This window comes from Rhea pennata, chromosome 2, assembly GCF_028389875.1.
Source record: "Rhea pennata isolate bPtePen1 chromosome 2, bPtePen1.pri, whole genome shotgun sequence".
In the NCBI taxonomy this organism is placed as follows: Eukaryota; Metazoa; Chordata; class Aves; order Rheiformes; family Rheidae; genus Rhea; species Rhea pennata.
In genome coordinates this window covers 5,377,042-5,394,582 of record NC_084664.1, presented here as the reverse complement: position 1 = coordinate 5,394,582, position 17,541 = coordinate 5,377,042, and the positions used below count along the sequence as shown (strand labels likewise).

Here is a 17,541-nt window from a genome sequence, read left to right as displayed (position 1 = left end):
CTCATGTTAGTAAAAGGTGTGTTTACAGGGTTCAGTGTCGTAGCACTGACCAGGAGCCAGAGAGCAAGGATCCCTGAACCTTTCAAAATAATTTTATATTTCTGAGCTTTAGTTTCCTCCAGTATTAGGTGGGTATAGCAATATTGTTAGGGAAGTGCCTTTATGGGTTCCTAAAACCAAGTGATGAGGCTGAATTCAGCATCTGATGGACATACACCCTTCCACTAACCCGGCAGGGTCTGGCTGAGGCCTTGCAACTGTTTGCACTCATTTAACAGGCAGTTCCTAACTACATCTTTTTCTGAAGACGAGGATGTGAGCAGCAGTCTGGTTTCCCCTTTGTCATCTGGCTCCTCTCTGATGAGAAGCCTTTCAGTAATTTTCCAAATCCTACAAACCCATCTGCAAAAATATAACAATGAGAAGAAAAGCTCACCAATTGAATTTTCTGCCTCTTGTGGGAGATCAGATATAAAATAATAAATAATATATTATATCCTCCAGGCAAAACCCTGCTGGTTACTAATACCTACAGATTAGTTGTACTAATCCAGTGTGATCAAGAAGAGATGACTGTCTACTTGGCACTATTTTGGTCTCTCATTTATGAAACTTCATCTCCATGTTTGAAAGAAAAGTCTTTACATAACCGTAATCACTCAGATAAGAAGAGGACTAAACTGTCCCAAAACATTTTGTCTTCTGTACAGACACTGCCTATGAATTTTGACTTGATTAAATAACACAGCAATGTAATATTTTGTCCTGAATAACAAGTGTTCCTCTGTAGAAGGGAAAGAGCAAGCCTGCTCTCTTAACTGGCTATTTGGTGCAGAACAAAAATGGAGACTGATGGAAGTGGAGGTCAAACAACCCAGAAGTTCACCTGGTTGGTGAAGAGAGCTCCAAAGAAGACTTAGAGATGTTAGACTGAAACAACTTATTGTGTCACCAAAAGTGGCCTGTAACACAGATCTAGTTGAGAGAGGTCCTCAGACATCTGGCTCACATGCCATCACAAATTACAGATCATTTCCCAGCACCTCATTAACTCTAAATTAATATCTGTGGCAAGCCATAGGAAAGGAACAAGAGAGCCTAGCGACCAGTGTCTTAGGTCATTGAATGAGAGAAAATTTGTTAAATAAACATTAAGCATCTTTTCCATCACATCCACCTTCTTAAAAAAGAGTCACCTTGTAACATAGCCAGAACACACTCAAATCCCAGGAAATGCGACACTGGGTTGTCAAGGAGAGGTGAAGTTTTAGGATGCTTATGATGCAACATGTGAGTTCAATTTGATCTAACGCATTCCTAGGAGTCCTTGCAGTACACCAGTCGCTGGAGAGCTTATTACAGCATGACTGTAATGCTAGCAAAAATGACCTTTCTTATTTTCCTGTCCTGCTGCTCCATCCCCATTGATGACTATCTGCTCGTAAAATCATGGTCATTTGCAAAAGTAACAATCTGAGGAGGAGAGAACCAGGAAGCACCAGATACTTGGAAACAGAGACAGTTTTCTCATCTGTCATAGCTCCCATCATTCTAATCAAGCTTTTCAGGATGATTTTCAGGATCATAGGTAAGAACACACTTGAATGCAAAGATGCTACTTCAAGCACTTGATGCCTATATGTAGACTACTGATCTGAGCACTGGACCACCACTGACTGTCACAGGAGCTCAGTCACTGAGCTTACAAGTTCACATCTAAACGCTGGTGTTTTAGTCTACAAGCTGAATCCCAGACATGATGCTTCCCAATGCTGCTGTGATAACCAGGCTCAACACTCACAGGACACTTCTGCCGTGTCTATATATATGTCTATAGTTTCTTCTTTTTCGTCTTTTTCTTCAAAAAATAGAGGCAAATCATCTGCAAAACACAGGAAATAATAGAATAAAAATCTAGGGGAAAGAGGTGGATCTCATACTAGAGGATCCTATACAGGAAAAGTATACTAGCATGCGATTTAAAAAAGGAAAAGGAAAAATTCCAAAATGTGATTTATTTTGCTTTGTAAAAAGGAACCTATAGAAGAAGGACAAATAAGAACGTATACTAAGATTTTTAAATTGAATGTATAAACTTCCTGATAGTTCCTCCATCTCCTGCATGGATGCCATCTCTCTAGCAAAAAATACACACAGAGTTTTAAAAAAATATGTGTGGGAAATTAACATCTCCCTTTGTGTGGATTGGACTGGCCTTTCCACAAACATACCGTATCTGAAACAGCTCATTCCCCCAGGAAGCCAACGGTTAGGGACATTAGTGGACAGACGGGACCTTGGTCGTGGTGGAGCCAAGGCACCTTGAGACACCATTCTGCTTACGTGGTGTTGGATGGGTCAAAAACACCCTGCCACTCTCAGCAGGGGTTGGCACTGTCACCTTCTGGTGTCCCCACAGCCATGGCTCTTTGCCCGAATGGATTGGCTTGTGCGGACTAACAACCAAAGGTGGGTGTCTCCTCTGAGCCAGTCTGCCTCGGCTCCCGTTTGCAGCCAGTGGAGTTCCAGCCAGTGCAGTCAATACAGCCCAGGACTCTCGTGCCACGGTGGATGTCTAAACCAGGGTAGATAAATCGCTCTCTCCAAGTCTCTATTTCTCTTCTTTGGTTTTAAATTGAGACTGGAGTGACTGGTTCAGATGTTTATATTTATGCTGTAAACGGATTTCTGTGAAACAAAGCCAGTCCCAGATGTCTGCAGAGCACTGTGGACCCACAGCCACTAATACACAAATACACATACTCCTAAGTTCTTGATGTCCATATACTTGATGTCAGGAGCATTTGCGGGTGACATTGGAAGTCTGTTAGGATAAGAATTCATCTGCATTCACCTCACTGAGGTCAAACCTTTCTAGATAGTTAAAGAAAATTGCTTAATAAGAACTCATAAACATGGTTCTTCTCTTTCCCAGTGGATGGTCCAAATGGGCCACGCTGATGACCTATTATTTGTCTTCCTGGAGTCCTATTTGAAGGACATGTAGGGAAAGTCTTTCTTGTTCTATCATCTGTGCTCTAGTAGCTTTGTCTACTGCTCATCACGAGTCATCCCCCTGGTTGGAAAACCACTCACTTAATCAAGGGCATAAGTTTTGCCATGTAATATATACACTCAGTTTCAAGTTATCCACAAATCAAATTCCTTTATACACAGTGGGATTTCTAGCAAGACATAATACAAGTTAAAGAAATTGGGACCAGTTAGGAAAGAAAAGGCTAGGTGGAAAATTTATTCTTCCCTGCCATCTAATTTAAGAGGAAATCCCCAAGTAAGGGACAAGAAGGGGTAACTGGGCACTTGGGAATGAGCCTACATGCTAGCTCAGTGTCTCTTCAGTTTGCAGAAACAGAGGTGAGCTGTGCAAAGATTACTGGAGCAAGAACATTTTGCAAGAAAAAAAAAAAAAAAAAAAGGACTAAAAGGATCGAAAGCTTTCAGGAAACAGCAGTCTTCCACCATGGACTGTTTAACAGTGACTGATGTGATTTTTTACTTTCCATGTAACAGTTCAGTGCACTGTTTTCATGGTCTGCTATCAGGTCACTTACTTAGGGCTGCTGAATTTATCATCCATGAAACCAGTGCTGAAAAGGCTGATTAAAAGCAAAAATATCTTGAAAGACATTTCTGAAATCAAAAGAGATTTACTGGGGATAAAAGACCAAAATTAAAAACAGCCTTTAATTTTCTTTAACTATCCATTTAGCTCATCAGGTTACCACACAGACTGTGCAGACAGACTGGCCCAGTTTTTGCAAGCTAACGGTGGCATATTGAGACTTTCTTCAGCTCATGTCATTGCTTCATGGCAACAGAGCTCTTTGCTGTAGCTAATTGAAGGATATTAATTTAACAGATGGGAGTCTTCAGTAGCAGGGGCTATGCTGGGGATGGAGCACAGGGCTCACAATGAGTCCAGCACAAGCAATCACCCCAGAGGAACAGGGGTTTAAAACCTGATCCTGAAAATTCCTGGATATTCCTTGATGTGGTCTCAAAGGCAAAGCCCGGGTGCTAAGGAGGGAGCATTTTGGAGGTGCATGGGGGACGGGAGGATGGGTGGTGCTGCTCACTGCACGGGCACAAGGACCCCGCGAGGGAGGCTGTGAGCTCGTTGGGAACGAACGGTTAAACGCTCCGTTTGCCGGTGCCACACTGTGTTCAAGGCTGTAAACGTGAGCTGCAGAGGACAGGCGTGTATAGGCTCATTTTCACTCCCTACCTCAGCCCACGGACTGCCTGATGCTGCAGAGGGACTGTGGAGGCCCAAAAGCTGGTGGTGCCCCTGGGTGATGTTAGCCCTGTCTTGCAGCTGCTAAGGAGCTGAACTGGCTTGCATCGGATTTCCCTGGTATTTTGCCAGGTATAGGAGCCACATTGTGTCGTAGCAACCATATATATGTTTGACCGGCATAAGAAACAGGTCTGGGACCTCCCGAACACTGCTCTAAACCCACGGCTGTGCAACAAATGTCCTCAGTTTTGTGCACATGTGCCCTGGGATTACTGCTTACAGTCAAACCATATATGAGTTTATTTTAAAGCAAGTTCCTCAGGAACAACAACAGTTTGGAATAAACCCTGTGTTGGCTTTGAGCTGGTGCTTATTCTGAGGTTCTGGGTCTGCAAATCGGCCTACTTTGGGTGGGTGTTTGCCCCTCAGGAGGAGTGTTAAGTGACTTCAGTGAGACTTCCCCTGGTACCAGCAGGGTCCCTATCCCTGAGTCCACTGGTAATGATATCTTCCCATACAGCTCGGACCAACTCTCCCGTGGTAGTGGACCTCCACGCTGCCCTGCAGTGAGCACGTGTCCATAGGATGGCTGGGTGACTGCTGTTTCATGGTGCCACAGTCTGCAGCTGAGGGCCTAGGTACAACACTGATCTGCTCCAATTCCTGCGAGGAAGTTGGAGCTGGTAAGTCTGTCAGTATATGGTGTTTTGTTTTTTAAAGCTCCAATTCTTGGAGTCAGGCGAATATATTTGAAATCACAGATTTCATCTTCTTACTTTAAACAATGAGCTTCTCAGCCCTCCTCTTAGTCAAACAAATAATAATAATAATAATAATAATAACAAACACCTTGAAAACGTGACTCTTAAAAATCAAAAAGAAAACAAAATGCATATATATCTCCCCCATACCCAGTTCTCACATTTTAAGCCAGTTTTGACTGAGGATTTATTCAGGGTTTCTTTAAATGCTGAAGTCCAGATCCCAGCAGATGATTTCATTCCTGACTTAAACCAACACCATGAGATGTCCTAGTTGCTCCCAGGGGAGCATGCAAGCATGGTCTGAGGGGGATGCAGCATCCCTGCCCCCAAAAGAGCAGATGCAAACCTTGATTCCCTCCATCAGGGTACCTGTAGGACCTCATAGTCATCAGCATCAACCTCTGTCTTCTCCACAATGACAGGTCCACTGTGGCCATTCACAGGCTCCAGTAGTGTGTGACCAGTTGTCAGGTCCTCGAAAGGCTCTTCTCCCTCACAGGGTAGGCTTTGCTTTTTGAGGTGGTTCCTCTGGTGTGTCTTGAATTGGCCAATGGTGCTGTAGCTTTGCCCACACTCAGAGTAGATGAATGGGCCCCTGTGGGTGTGAGCGAGCTGGTGCTTCATGAGGTTAGTCTTCTGCGAGAAGCTTTTGCCACACTGAGGGCACTGGAAGGATGCTTCTGTGTGGACCCATTGGTGGGTGATCAAGATCTTCTTCCTCTTGAAGGCCTTCCCACACATGGTGGACTTGAAGGAACGGTCCTCAGCATGAGAGGGCTGGTGGAGCCAGAGCTAGGCCCAGTCAAGGAAGACCTGGCCACACTCTCCACAGCAGCTGGGTTCATACTTAGCGTGGACCAGCTGGTGGGTGATGAGGACAATCTTCTTGCAGAAACATCTTCCGTGGACAGCGCAGAGGAAGGGCCATTCCTCACCCAGGGGTCCAAGTATTGGCAGCAGCTGGTGATCCCATGTGCGGACCCACTGGTGGGTGGTCAGGGCCGCCTTCTGGGCAAAGGCCCAGCTGCTGGCAGCACATGGGAAGGGGCACTCGCCAGTGTGGGTGCATCAGTGGATGGCCAGCTGGGCCTTCTGGGCAAAGCCCTTCCCAGACTCACTGCAGGCAAAGGACCACTCACTGATGGGGAGCCACCATCAGGGTCCAGCTGAGCTCTGCCACTCCTCACACACACCACCAGCCTCATTCCGACCCCACTCACGGATGCAGTGGTGCTTGACCAGGGCAAACTTCTGGCAGAAACCCTTGCCACAGTTGCTGCAGGAGTAAGGCCGCTCTCTGGTGTGTGAACCTGCTGGTGCTTGATGAGGATGATCTTCTGCCAGAAGCCATGGTTGCACACCCCACACTTGAAGGGGCAATCATCTGTGTGGGTGTGGTAGTGGGCTACCAGCTGCAACTTGTCCACAAAGCTCTTCTGGCAGCTGCTGCACTGGTAGGGCTTCTTGGCTGTGTGAATCTGGCAGTGCATGATGAGCTGTGACTTCTCAGTGAAGCTCTTCCCACAGTCCAGACACTTGTATGTTGCTCCCCTCTGTGGATCCTCTGGTGTTCCTTGAACTGCGATTTGGTGATGAACCTCTTGCCACATTCAGTGCAAGGGAACAGCCTCTCCCCTGTGTGAGAGAGGTGCACAGAGGTGCTTGGTAAGGTCCACTTTCGTCTTGAAACTCTTTTTGCACTCAATGCAGGCATGGGGCTTCTCCTTCCTCTCAGGATCCCTCTGTGCACCCTGATCTATATGTCCTTCCCTATTGACCTCCTCTGCGACTCTGATGGCCTCTAGGTCAGGGAGCTCCTTCTTATGCCCTTCAGACTCCATCTCCTCTTTGTGGGACTTCTGGTGGGCTTCTAGGACAACTTTGTGGTTAAAACTGTCCCCATGAATTGTACAAGCATATAACTTCTCCTGGGGCTTTCTGAGATGATCTCCTACCTCCAGGAGCCGCAGAGTCATTGTGGCCAGCTGCTCCATCATGCCATTCCTTGGAAGCTGTGGCCCAGGTGGTGTTCATTAAGAAATGGCTCACTAAGGGTATTTCTGGCCGTTGTCTCTAGCTTTCCCTGCCTGCTGGGGCTCCTTGGAGCTGGTGATTGTGGGGAAGCACCAGTGTTAGTTTGCATTACTCTCCTTCAGATGAAAGTCCATATTTCCTTTCATGAGGCCTCAACCTGAGGCAGAGGCTATTGTCAAGGCCAAAAGGAAAAAAAAAATCAAATCATATATGTGGAAGGTGTCATGCAAGAAAATTATAAACAAAATTATAAATAAACACCTAGCCAAACTTGGTTTATTATAGTAAAACTAAAGGCCAAGAGATTGTAAAATCTAACAAGGGATAGAAAGAGACTGCTGGAATTGCTTGGCATGGGCTGGCGTTTCTCAACATATCCAGGTCCTTATTGCAAGAAATTGGTGTTTTGGAAGCTATTCCTGCTGTGCTAATCTTTGAACAAGACTTTACACTGCTTTAGCACTGCTCATTTTCTGCAAAAGAGTGGTAAAGGCTGAGGAGCATATCCAGCAGTGACTGGCACACGATCACCAGCATTCCTAGGGGTGAATACAGCTCTGTGAGGGGCACCTCCAGACCCATCTCCAGAGCAGGTGGGAGGCAGTGTTGTTCTGCTCTGACAGCCTGTGGCCAGGATACACCAGTGTGTCCCTGGGGGTGTGCAAAGCCCAGCACTGAGCTAGGAACCGGACATGTCCTTCGCTGAGACCAGCTGCTGTGGTCAGCTGTGCCTCCTCCGGTGTGCAGGCAGAGAGGGGACCTCCCTCAGCTCTGTAAGCAGAAACTTGTGGGACCAGAAAACAGCTGCTTGTGGCTGGGACCCGTTATGTCACGATCCATGGCCCTCAGGCAGCAGTGAAATCTCACAGCTGTGAAACCAAACTGCCCGAATATGATCTGAGACTCGTCTGGTTGTGCCTCTCACTCAGAGTTTACATCCCTTAGTGTGTGCCTATTCATTTCTTGGGAGATTTTTTGCTCTGTCCAAAGAAGCTGGACTCCACCTGGGTCTCTGCGCTGTGTTGACACCTTGTTGCTTAGCTCCTCTCTTGGCCCCTCTCAATCACTTTGCAGAGAGAGCTCATCCTCTGCCCTTTGCACAGAGGCAAAGGGGAAATAAACCGCTCGGAGGTGTCATATCTACCTCAGCAAGGAGACAGTGACATCTGGGTCAGAACTGCAGCCAGACCAGTTGGAAGAAGAAGCAAAATTCACATCAACATCCTCACTTCCCAGTGCAATGCTGGGGCAGACCACAGAGCATGTGCAAGGCTACGGAGGCTGGAAGCTGAGAGGATGCCTGAAGGGATAGAGACCTCCTATCAGCATCTGGGAAAGACAGCAAGGAGCCAACTCCTTGTCCTTCTTTCCCTCATCCTGCAGAGGCTTGCCAAAAGTCCAGCTTTGCGCTAGTGCAGGCTTCAGTTTGTGAGCTTTTGTGCCTGACCCACGAAGGATACAACAACGCCACCAGTATTAGTGACTCACCATCGTGAAAAGCCCAGGGCACTAACACTTGAGCTGGAGAACAGCCCCATTTGCCACAGATTTTCCTCTTAGCTGAACCAAATAAGGGAACATGGAGATTCCAGCACTGACAACCCCAGGAACTCACCCGAGGGCAGCTCGTGAGAAGGGGTCCCTGCTGGTGGCCTGGGCCAGCCGGTCTCCAGGCCAAAATCCTGGCCCTTCTCTGCACCTTGGCTCCTGAGTACCCTGAAGTGACAAGAGGTCCTGAGAAGCACCTGCTTTATCCCCAATCTGGGCAAAGAGGGCGCTGATCTGGGTACCCTGCCTGGCTGCCAGGAGATTTGCAACACTTCCAGCAACCTGTCAGCACCCCAGCACTGCACTATCAGCACTGCCTGGCTAATGCACTCGGAGAAATAATGGATGCTGTGCGCGTTGCTCCCTGAAAGACCTTCAGTTAGACTGACAAATGGAAGCTGCTTTACTTTCTGTGAAGACCAGGAATCCCGAGATACTTTTCCAAGCCCAGAGATGGCCTTAGGCAGATTTTTCTCCCAGCTGCTTTGTGCACTTGACTGTACTCCTTTCCACCACAGAAGTGGCTGCATTTCATCCAGGCAGCCTGAATGTCATCTGTGAAACACACTGATGTGAGCACCTGTTCTCAACACCCCAGCTGTTGCTCTGCTGCCCTCCGTCAGGAATAACCCCCTACACATGCGCGTACGCACACACACACACACGCACGCACACACATCCACACGCATGCACACTCTTCTCCTTGCAAAGCAGAGGCCCGAGTAATTAACTCATTCCTGCCTGTGCCTTCTATCACTCCTGCAGACACTTGCTGGGCAGGACAGATGTCCCAGAAGCATTGTTTTTAGGGCAGTTTTTCAAGGACAAACACTCCTGTCTGTGCTTACACTGCTGTTCATATTCCCTGCATTTAACAAAGCCTAATTTAGTGCCAGTGCTTTGTGCTCTCATGCCAAGCAGGGTTAGCTATACCTCTAACTTCGCAGGCCACCTCCAGCCAGGGGAGCAAGTAAAATCGATCAGGCAGGGTTCAGCCTGAGAAAGGTGAGCAAGGAGATTTATCCAGCCAGAAAAAGTAGCTTCCACAAAGACAACTTTTGCAAACACTGCTGGTCTCACAACAGCAACCCAAACTTCCAGCAGGACACATGCAAGTGCCATGGAGGAGTTCAATCCTGTCCAGTCCCTGGGAGGTTTGGGCTGCTGTTTGTTGGATGTTTTGTAGCAGTTAGCAAGCTGGCTAGATTGGGTCCTGATTATGACCAGGAGCACTGATGCCTGTAGAGGCCCATAGTAAACGTTTGCCCCTGTCAAGCTGGGTCATGTAGCAGGTCCCATAGTATTCAGTGGCTGCTGGGCATTGCTAATCTGGAGCAATGAAAAACCAAAGTCACATTTCTAAGGCAAACAAGGTGGCTGCTTATGTTCTTGGGCACTAGAGCATGGTTGCCTCACCTCTTGGTTATTACCTGACATATTTAGCCTGAGACTATGTCTGGACCTGGCTGGGGCTGAAAATGAATCCCCATGTGCAGGCTGGATGAGGCCACCTGCATGGAGGTTTGCATAAGGATGCAAGCCAAGTCAGTGCCCTTAGGGCCAGAGGACCATCCTCACTTACTTGATTTACTCATATGGACGCAGCCAAGTGGCTTGGCTGTTTGTCACTAGTGCCTTCCAGAAAGCATCTCAGGTAGTAGAGCTAAAGTGTTCTGGGGGATGAACTTTCAGAATTAGGACTTCTTTTTTAAAAAATACATTTTTTTAATGGAAAATTACTTTGAAAAAAGGAATTCAGTGTGTGTTGGTGGTAGCATATTTTGTGCTTTTTGTGTTTTCTGATTTTGAGTGTGTGCTCTCAGAGGTCACTTAGAAACCAAACTGACACCTTCTGATGTTATTTGGATGAAATGAGTCCACAACTGTTTCAAAGTATGACATGGGGGATCAAAAGTGAAGGATGAGGGTGTGCATCTGATACAGGTTGCATGTGGAATTTTGTGTGATCAAAAACTTTTCCTCAGTTTCCCCATTGCTAAAATTGGCCTAAAATGCCATAACTTTCTTATTTCTGGCCTTTACAGTGAATTAATATCCTCAGAAATAAAAAGTTGTTATTGTCCCAGTTTTGAAAATGTGGGAAAAAACAGTCTTAGTTTTTCTTGACTCTTTAGGTAGGAAACTGGATCCTTTTGATCACCCTACATCATATTCCTGGCTCACAGCTGACTCAAGTTAAGGAAATAAGGTGAAATGGGCTGATTAAACCACTTGGCTAGTCAAAAGGGAAGCCTCTGGCAAAGGAGAACCAAAAGTCTCTGATGTCAGTGATCTGCCCAGCAGATCACCTCTCTTGTCCTCAGGAGTGTGATATCCAGTCAGTAGGCTACCAAGTTTCCCCAGCAAGGGCCAGGTTTGGAGACATCATCTCTTCCTCTGTGAGCAGGAGTGGGGTCCTGCTCCCTGCCAGCTCCTGCCACCATCTGTGCATGCGCTCCCTTGAATGAGACTAAGAAACTGTGGTAGCAGGAGGATATTTAGCTGGTTAACTTAGTGGAAAGCACCCTAAAAAAAAAACAAAAAACAACAAAAAAAAAACTTTTAAGAGATTTTCCATCTGAATCTTCTTTTCCATTTTTTTCTTTTCTCCTACCTCAGACTGATTTCTTTTGCTATATATGACACCAGACCATTTTTGCTTGCTGGCATGGTGGGGTGCAGAGGCGGAGAAAAGCAATAATAACCCAAGCCAGAGCAAAGTGCTTTTATGAGAACAACAGCTTTGCCTGCCTTTGTGCAGTTTTTCTGTGAGTCCAGATGTACAGGCAACCCACAGCCAAAACAGGGGCAGATGTTTGAGTTAGTGGTGGGTATAAGCTGCTCTCTGCACTAGAGTACAGTTTTTTTTTTTTCTTAATCAAGTCTAAATAACCAGGGGAAGATCAGGGCTTTTTATAGTCTTCTGAGCCCCCAGATGTTGGCTTAAATCAGATCCAAGAAAACCCTAGGATTTTCATTTTTTTTCTGGATACTGTCAAGTTTCTTATACTTTTTACCAAGCAGATGTTACAGATGGTCTGGGCCAGGTAAATACATTCTAGGAGGGATAGGATGGAGGAGTAAAAGAAGAGTTAAGGCGCTACCTACCACACAGCTAGACAGTGAGGACGTGGCTACATTGCTGTGGGGACGCAAGGGTGGGGACATTGCAGCTGGCTTTGATCTGGGAAGAGCTTTTTTCCAGACTTTGTCAATTTTTTCACTAGAAATAAGGTACAGATCAAGATACTCTTGGTTTTTTATTACAAGCTCAAGAAAAACAAAATATAAATCAGATAGGCCTGAATGATTCTGCTGGGCTCTGGATAAGGGTAGAATTTTTTGGTTGCTCTTGGTCAGTGCAAACTGCTGCTCTCTGTGCTCAACATTGTGCAGGACTTGGTGGCCAGCCTGGTCTCTGCCCTACATGGAAAGAGGTTACTCAGTTTGCCTGGTCACCTGAGGTTTGCCCTAAAATGCAGAGAGAAAGACACATCCAGAGGGTCAGTCACTCTTTCACCTCAGAAGGGCCCCATGGTGGTGCTTGTCTCCCTCCATGGGCTAGAAGAGGCCCATAGGTTATGATGCTCCAAGCTGGAGAGCCAAGGTTGAACCTTTGAGTCCCCCTCTGGTCCATGGAAAGGAATGTGTTTCTCCAGAGGCTGATTAAGAGTTAAAAACTTAGTGAGATGCTCTGGATCACCTCTCAAAGAGGTTTTCCTCTCTCTCTTTTGGCAACAGATGGGGGGGGGGAAAATTTAGGAAATCTGGAAGCATGGTTCAAGATCTGAGGGGAGGCAGGGAAAACACCCACTACTGTACTGTTTTTTACCACTCCAGGACTGCAGCTGCCAATGGAAAACTTGTGTGGCCTATACGTCTGCTTTCACCCTGGCCACTCACATGGTGATCATGGAGAGGAGAAAGCACAGTTTTTTTGCAAAGATGAGCAGCCCGGGTCATCATTTAGGGCAGGTTTTTAACCCACTCATAAAGGGACCTGTACCACCTGGTACACCACAATGAAGGTCTCTTAAGGCCTATCCTTGGAGTGGATCTCCCTGACTCAGGGACAGTGAGTCCTCAGCCTTGCTTGTGATTTTCCTTGCAAGATACTTTTTGCCTCTCCTCAGGCCTGCTGTGTCTCTCTGAGCACTGAGGCCTCTGGTGGGCTGTGAGACCTCCATTTGTGTCTCCTTCCACTCTTATGAATGCCTCTGGACCTTCCTTGGTGGGCCATGAGGCTGTTCTTCTTCAAGAAGCAATTCCCACATGTACCACACTGATGTATTTGGGTGTCTTCGGGACTTGAGAGAGGGTAGCTTCTCATCACACTCAGGTTTTTCTTGTCTCCTTCATGTCTGCCCCACTGGCTTTGGTAGTGGAATGTCCTTCATGTGCTCTCCTCCTTCTTCTTCCCACATGGGATATCCTGATGTAGGTGGGTGTCCAGAGTTTGGAGGCTGCATGGCCATATTCTTGTCTCCTGGCTTTTCTCAGGAGAATAGACTGATATGTAGAGCAGGGTGCTTTGCTGCCAAGGAATGAGTTGCAACTCATGCTTCCAGACAGTATTTATTTATTGTTGTCTTTATTCAACTTCACAGAGATTTAATTAGTGGGGAGGCTGCTCTCACTTCCCCTTCCTCATTTCAATTCCTGTTGTGGTTTTCATTTTTAGCATTCTCTTCATGATGCTTCTACTTTTTTTTTTTTTTTTTTTTTTTTTTTTTTCAAATCACCACACTGTAACTTGCTGGTCAAGATTTGAGATAGAATTGGACCTCGGTGCCAAAGCTGGAGAAAGAGCATATTCAGAGCTGTCTTTTTTGGAGGAAGTTCTGGAACTGACATCGCTAGAATGAAGAGCAGGAACTAGGCCTGGCTGTGGAAAGTGTCAAACAGAGTTAGGCATCAGGACTCCTGAGGTCAGCTCTGAACTCTGGCATCGAGTTATCATGCAGCTTCCAGAGCATCATATAGCCTCTCTGTTCCTGTCTCTGCTTCATTTTGCTTAAAAGTTACAACACTTTTACCAATTTAAAAGTGTTGTTTTTTTTTTGTTTTTTTTTTTTTTTTTTGTTTTTTTTTGGTGGGAGAGGGAAAGAGAGTGCTTGTGTTACTACCTCTTTCAATTCTGACCTCTCCTCTGGTCACAGTCAACCACGGGAATGCAGCTCTCTTGGTCCTTCACTGTCCTTCACTGTTGTTGCACTCTCAGGAACATGTACATTAGTATTTTCATTCAAAGTACTTACCAACCTTATTCATTCATCCATTTTAATTCAACACTTAGGAAATCTCAGGAGTCCTTTATTTCAGGGCCTGTATGAATATGTGGTCATAGCTGATCCACGGTTCAAACGAAGAGTTTGTTTCAGGCAAACTTTAAAAACATTTTTCCTACTTCTTTCCTTGTAAAACAAACAAAAAGTCTAAAAAACTCTTTATAATACCTTTTACTTTCACCTCAGAAAGAAGTATTTTGTTTTAGGATAGGGTTGACTCCTTCTAATGCAAAGATTAACCATGAAAAACTCCTCCAAACCTAGCAAATCTGATGCTTGCATTCACTTTTAAAGCAAAAATATTTAAAAACTTTAGAAAGAATTTTGCTAACTTTATCATTATTTGTCCTCTTTTCCTCTTATCCTGTTAGCTGGAAGAATTCATAAATTTGTAATGACAAGAAAAAGAACTGCCTGATATAGAGAGATGTATAATGGCAGCATTACATGCTCGCTACTCAATATTCTCCAGCAGACTAGAGTTAAACCCTTTGAAGCATCTTGCTGACAGCAGCAGGATGCTTTTCGCTGTTTAAACTCCACCATCTGGCTAACCACACTGGGGTGCAACGTTAGCAGACCATCATAGCCTTGTGCCACTCACTGCACTGGGTACTTGGCAATAAATTTGAGAAAAGAAGGCAATATGGAGAAATGAAGGCCAAGCTGGGCAGTACATTAATGGCTGCACTGCTCTGAGCCCCCAGCAGCAGCAAGTAATTTGATGAACAGAAATAGTCCTTCCTCTGTTGAGCTGAAGATGGGTAAGACATGGAGATAAATGGATATTTGCATGGAGATGTCAAAATAAAACTAGACAATTTCCTTTGCTGCAGACTTTGTCAGCTATTTTATAAGAAAGTCTTTAGGAGGTAAAAGAAGTCCCATTCAGATGGGCAAATAATCACAGAGCAACCTTGTTATTTCAGCTGCGGGAAACATAGTAGTGCTTAGTTTAAGAAGCAAAACAGACACACACAAGGAATATTTGATGTAAATTTGGAAATACACCCTGGAAACATTGCTAGGAATATGCTTCTTGGGTGTCTGTGGGCCCCAAGAGCACCTCTCCTCCCCAGAGTCATAAGACTGGAGCATCTCGCAGGGCCCCAGCATGGGAGGGGGCAGCCTGTCACACACTTAGGAAGGAGCTACATACTTGATGTCACAGCTGGGCTTGGAAAGCAATGGATGAGCCTCCGTGGGTCTTGGATGGAATAGGAGTCCCCCTTCTCCTGTTCCCCTGGGCTTTAATAGAGTTAAGCTACAGGAACCACTTATAAAAGAGAGTGATTTATACCAGAAACCACTTCAGGGACATGAAGGAAGTCCCAGAGAGTTCATCTGTGCCCCAATTGTGTCTCTAAGATACTACTCCTTGCAGTTAGGAACACTGATCCATAGATCAGTGATAGATCAGATAGACCTGTTTTCTGATTTTTCACATTACACTCAGAAGGTTGTTCTTGTGTATGGAGAGCTACCTGATTAGGGGTGGTCCATCCAAGGAAATTCATCACAAGCTCTTTGACTTCTGATGATGCTTCAGTACCTAGAAGCAGGCAAGCAAGGGACTGTTTAGAAGGTTTTGCAGTTTAAGATCAACTTCTCTTAAATGAATTGCAGCATAAAATGAATTAAACTTTGGAAGAAAAAGCAACACCACCAAACAGTGCTGATTCACTGCTCAGATCCCCCGAGCTGGAGAGAGGGGGGAATGCTTACCACTTACTGGGACTGATCACAGCCTGTTTCCAGTCTCTCATCTGGAAGAACTGGATGGCTGTGGGACTTAACATGGTTCCTGCATTCTTGGCTGCACGCCATTCTGGGAGGAGAGGTGAGCCCCAGTTAAGGAGATGCATACCCCACATAAGGAACTTCAGTCTTGCGAGGGAGACTCTCAGCTGGTTGTGCTGGACGCTACTGCAGTAGCCTCAAGTGATCACTTCATAGCAATGCACAGGGAGTGAGGTATTCTGATTTATCGTTCCGTCCTTCGCTTCAGTTCTTGTGCACAGATGCTGCAGAGATACTTACAGGTGCTTTTGATTACACCATATCTGTGTGCCTGCCTAGTCCCTCTCTCTCTCCTGCTATTTATTTCTGATACTTCTGATAATTCTACACAAGCCATGTCCCAGTGTCATGATCCTCTGTCCTGTGAGGGCTGCCCGCTCCCTAAGGGATGAGGAGCTGGGAGCTGAGGGAGACTCCAACACACGCCGTACTCTCACACACGGGATGTTGTCCTGCAGGGATGGAACATGGTGGGCAGAGCCAGGCACCAGTAATGGGGTCCATCAACAGCCCCAGACACGGCAAGTGTTGAAGCAGGTCAGGAGTCCAGTTGTGAGCAAAAACAGGCAGGGCCAATGACAGAGCTGAAAACAAGACTGCAACATATGTACAAGGAGTTCATCCAGGAGACAAGTTACCTAGAGCCTAGATCCAAGATCCATCCAGGAGACAGAGGTTGGAGACCAGCACACCTACACATGCTTCAAAGAGAGGAGCAAGAACCCAGGAAGAAGCAACACTTCCTCATGCACAAGCTCATTCCTCTCTCACTACCCTTCCCCATCACCCCATGCTTAGAGCCTTGAAACATGAGAGTTCCTACCCTTTCCAATGGTTATTTTTAAGTCTCTGAACTATAAATGAACGCGCTTGTCTGCAGTTTTTCAGACTTTCTCACTCTCTTTAAACCTCCTGGCTTGCATGTAGCTGCCTGGAGACTCTTCCTGACCATCACAGTTCTGAAGGGAACACTCATGGGCTTCCCTAGCCACCCTAGGCAGTTCACCTGGGACTCCAGCACTGTGGTGGGACAGTCCATACTGCCATGTTGCTGATCAAAGCCAGCAGGAGAAGGACACAGTTTTCATCTAGTCTTGTCTCCTTTGGCCTCTCTGCAGGCAGCAGCTGTGACACATACAAAGGAGATGTCTGAAGGTCCAGCTCCACAGTTACTAGCTGCTACTGCTGTACCCCCACTGAAATGAACTGTCACTCATGGATCAGGTCAGCTGATGGAGGGGATAATTTAAGACCAGTCACTAGCTGGGCCATAAAGGAGAAAACTCCTAGAGTGGGTGCGAATAACAGTCTTGGCTTACCACGATTCTGCAGAGAGCAAATAGTTACCAGCTACATTACTGAGCATAGCCCTTTATTATCACCAATTTAAGCTACATGAAATTAATTTATTACAAATAGGCTATGCTGTGAATAAATGAGATTTAATCCAGGTCTAACACATTCTTACAGGGCAGGCCAGGTTCTCATACTGTTTCTCGAGTTCAGTGTCATTCCTGCATTTTGTTAGAGCTGATTCTTGATGAATTTCTGCTCTTCAGTCAGAGGCTTTACAGCCACTCCTCACTTCACATTTCCTCTTCCTCTCTGCAGTCTTCAAACTGTCTCATGCTAGCTAATCTTATGATTAAATTGTACTAAATGCAACTAACACAGTCTTTGTTACACATATTTTTTACTTCTTTGCCTGGTAACGCTGACGGAGCAGGTTTGGGGCCTGCAACACCAGCTGAATAACAGTGTGTCCCATTGACCATTGGAAGTGGACTGCAATTCATTTGTGCAGCAAAAGACTCTTAGCAAAAGACTCTGTCTACAGTCCTAAGCCAAC

The 17,541-nt window shown here is 46.0% G+C and overlaps 1 protein-coding gene across 1 annotated transcript; it reads right to left on the bottom strand.

Annotated features, from left to right (window-relative positions):
- Positions 1-6,177: 6,177 nt before the first annotated feature.
- Positions 6,178-6,736, bottom strand: LOC134137634 (zinc finger protein OZF-like). The gene is given in 3 exon segments (XM_062570853.1): positions 6,178-6,327; positions 6,330-6,565; positions 6,568-6,736. Coding segments are annotated over 3 exon segments (555 nt in total).
- Between the last annotated feature and the right edge of the window lie 10,805 nt (positions 6,737-17,541).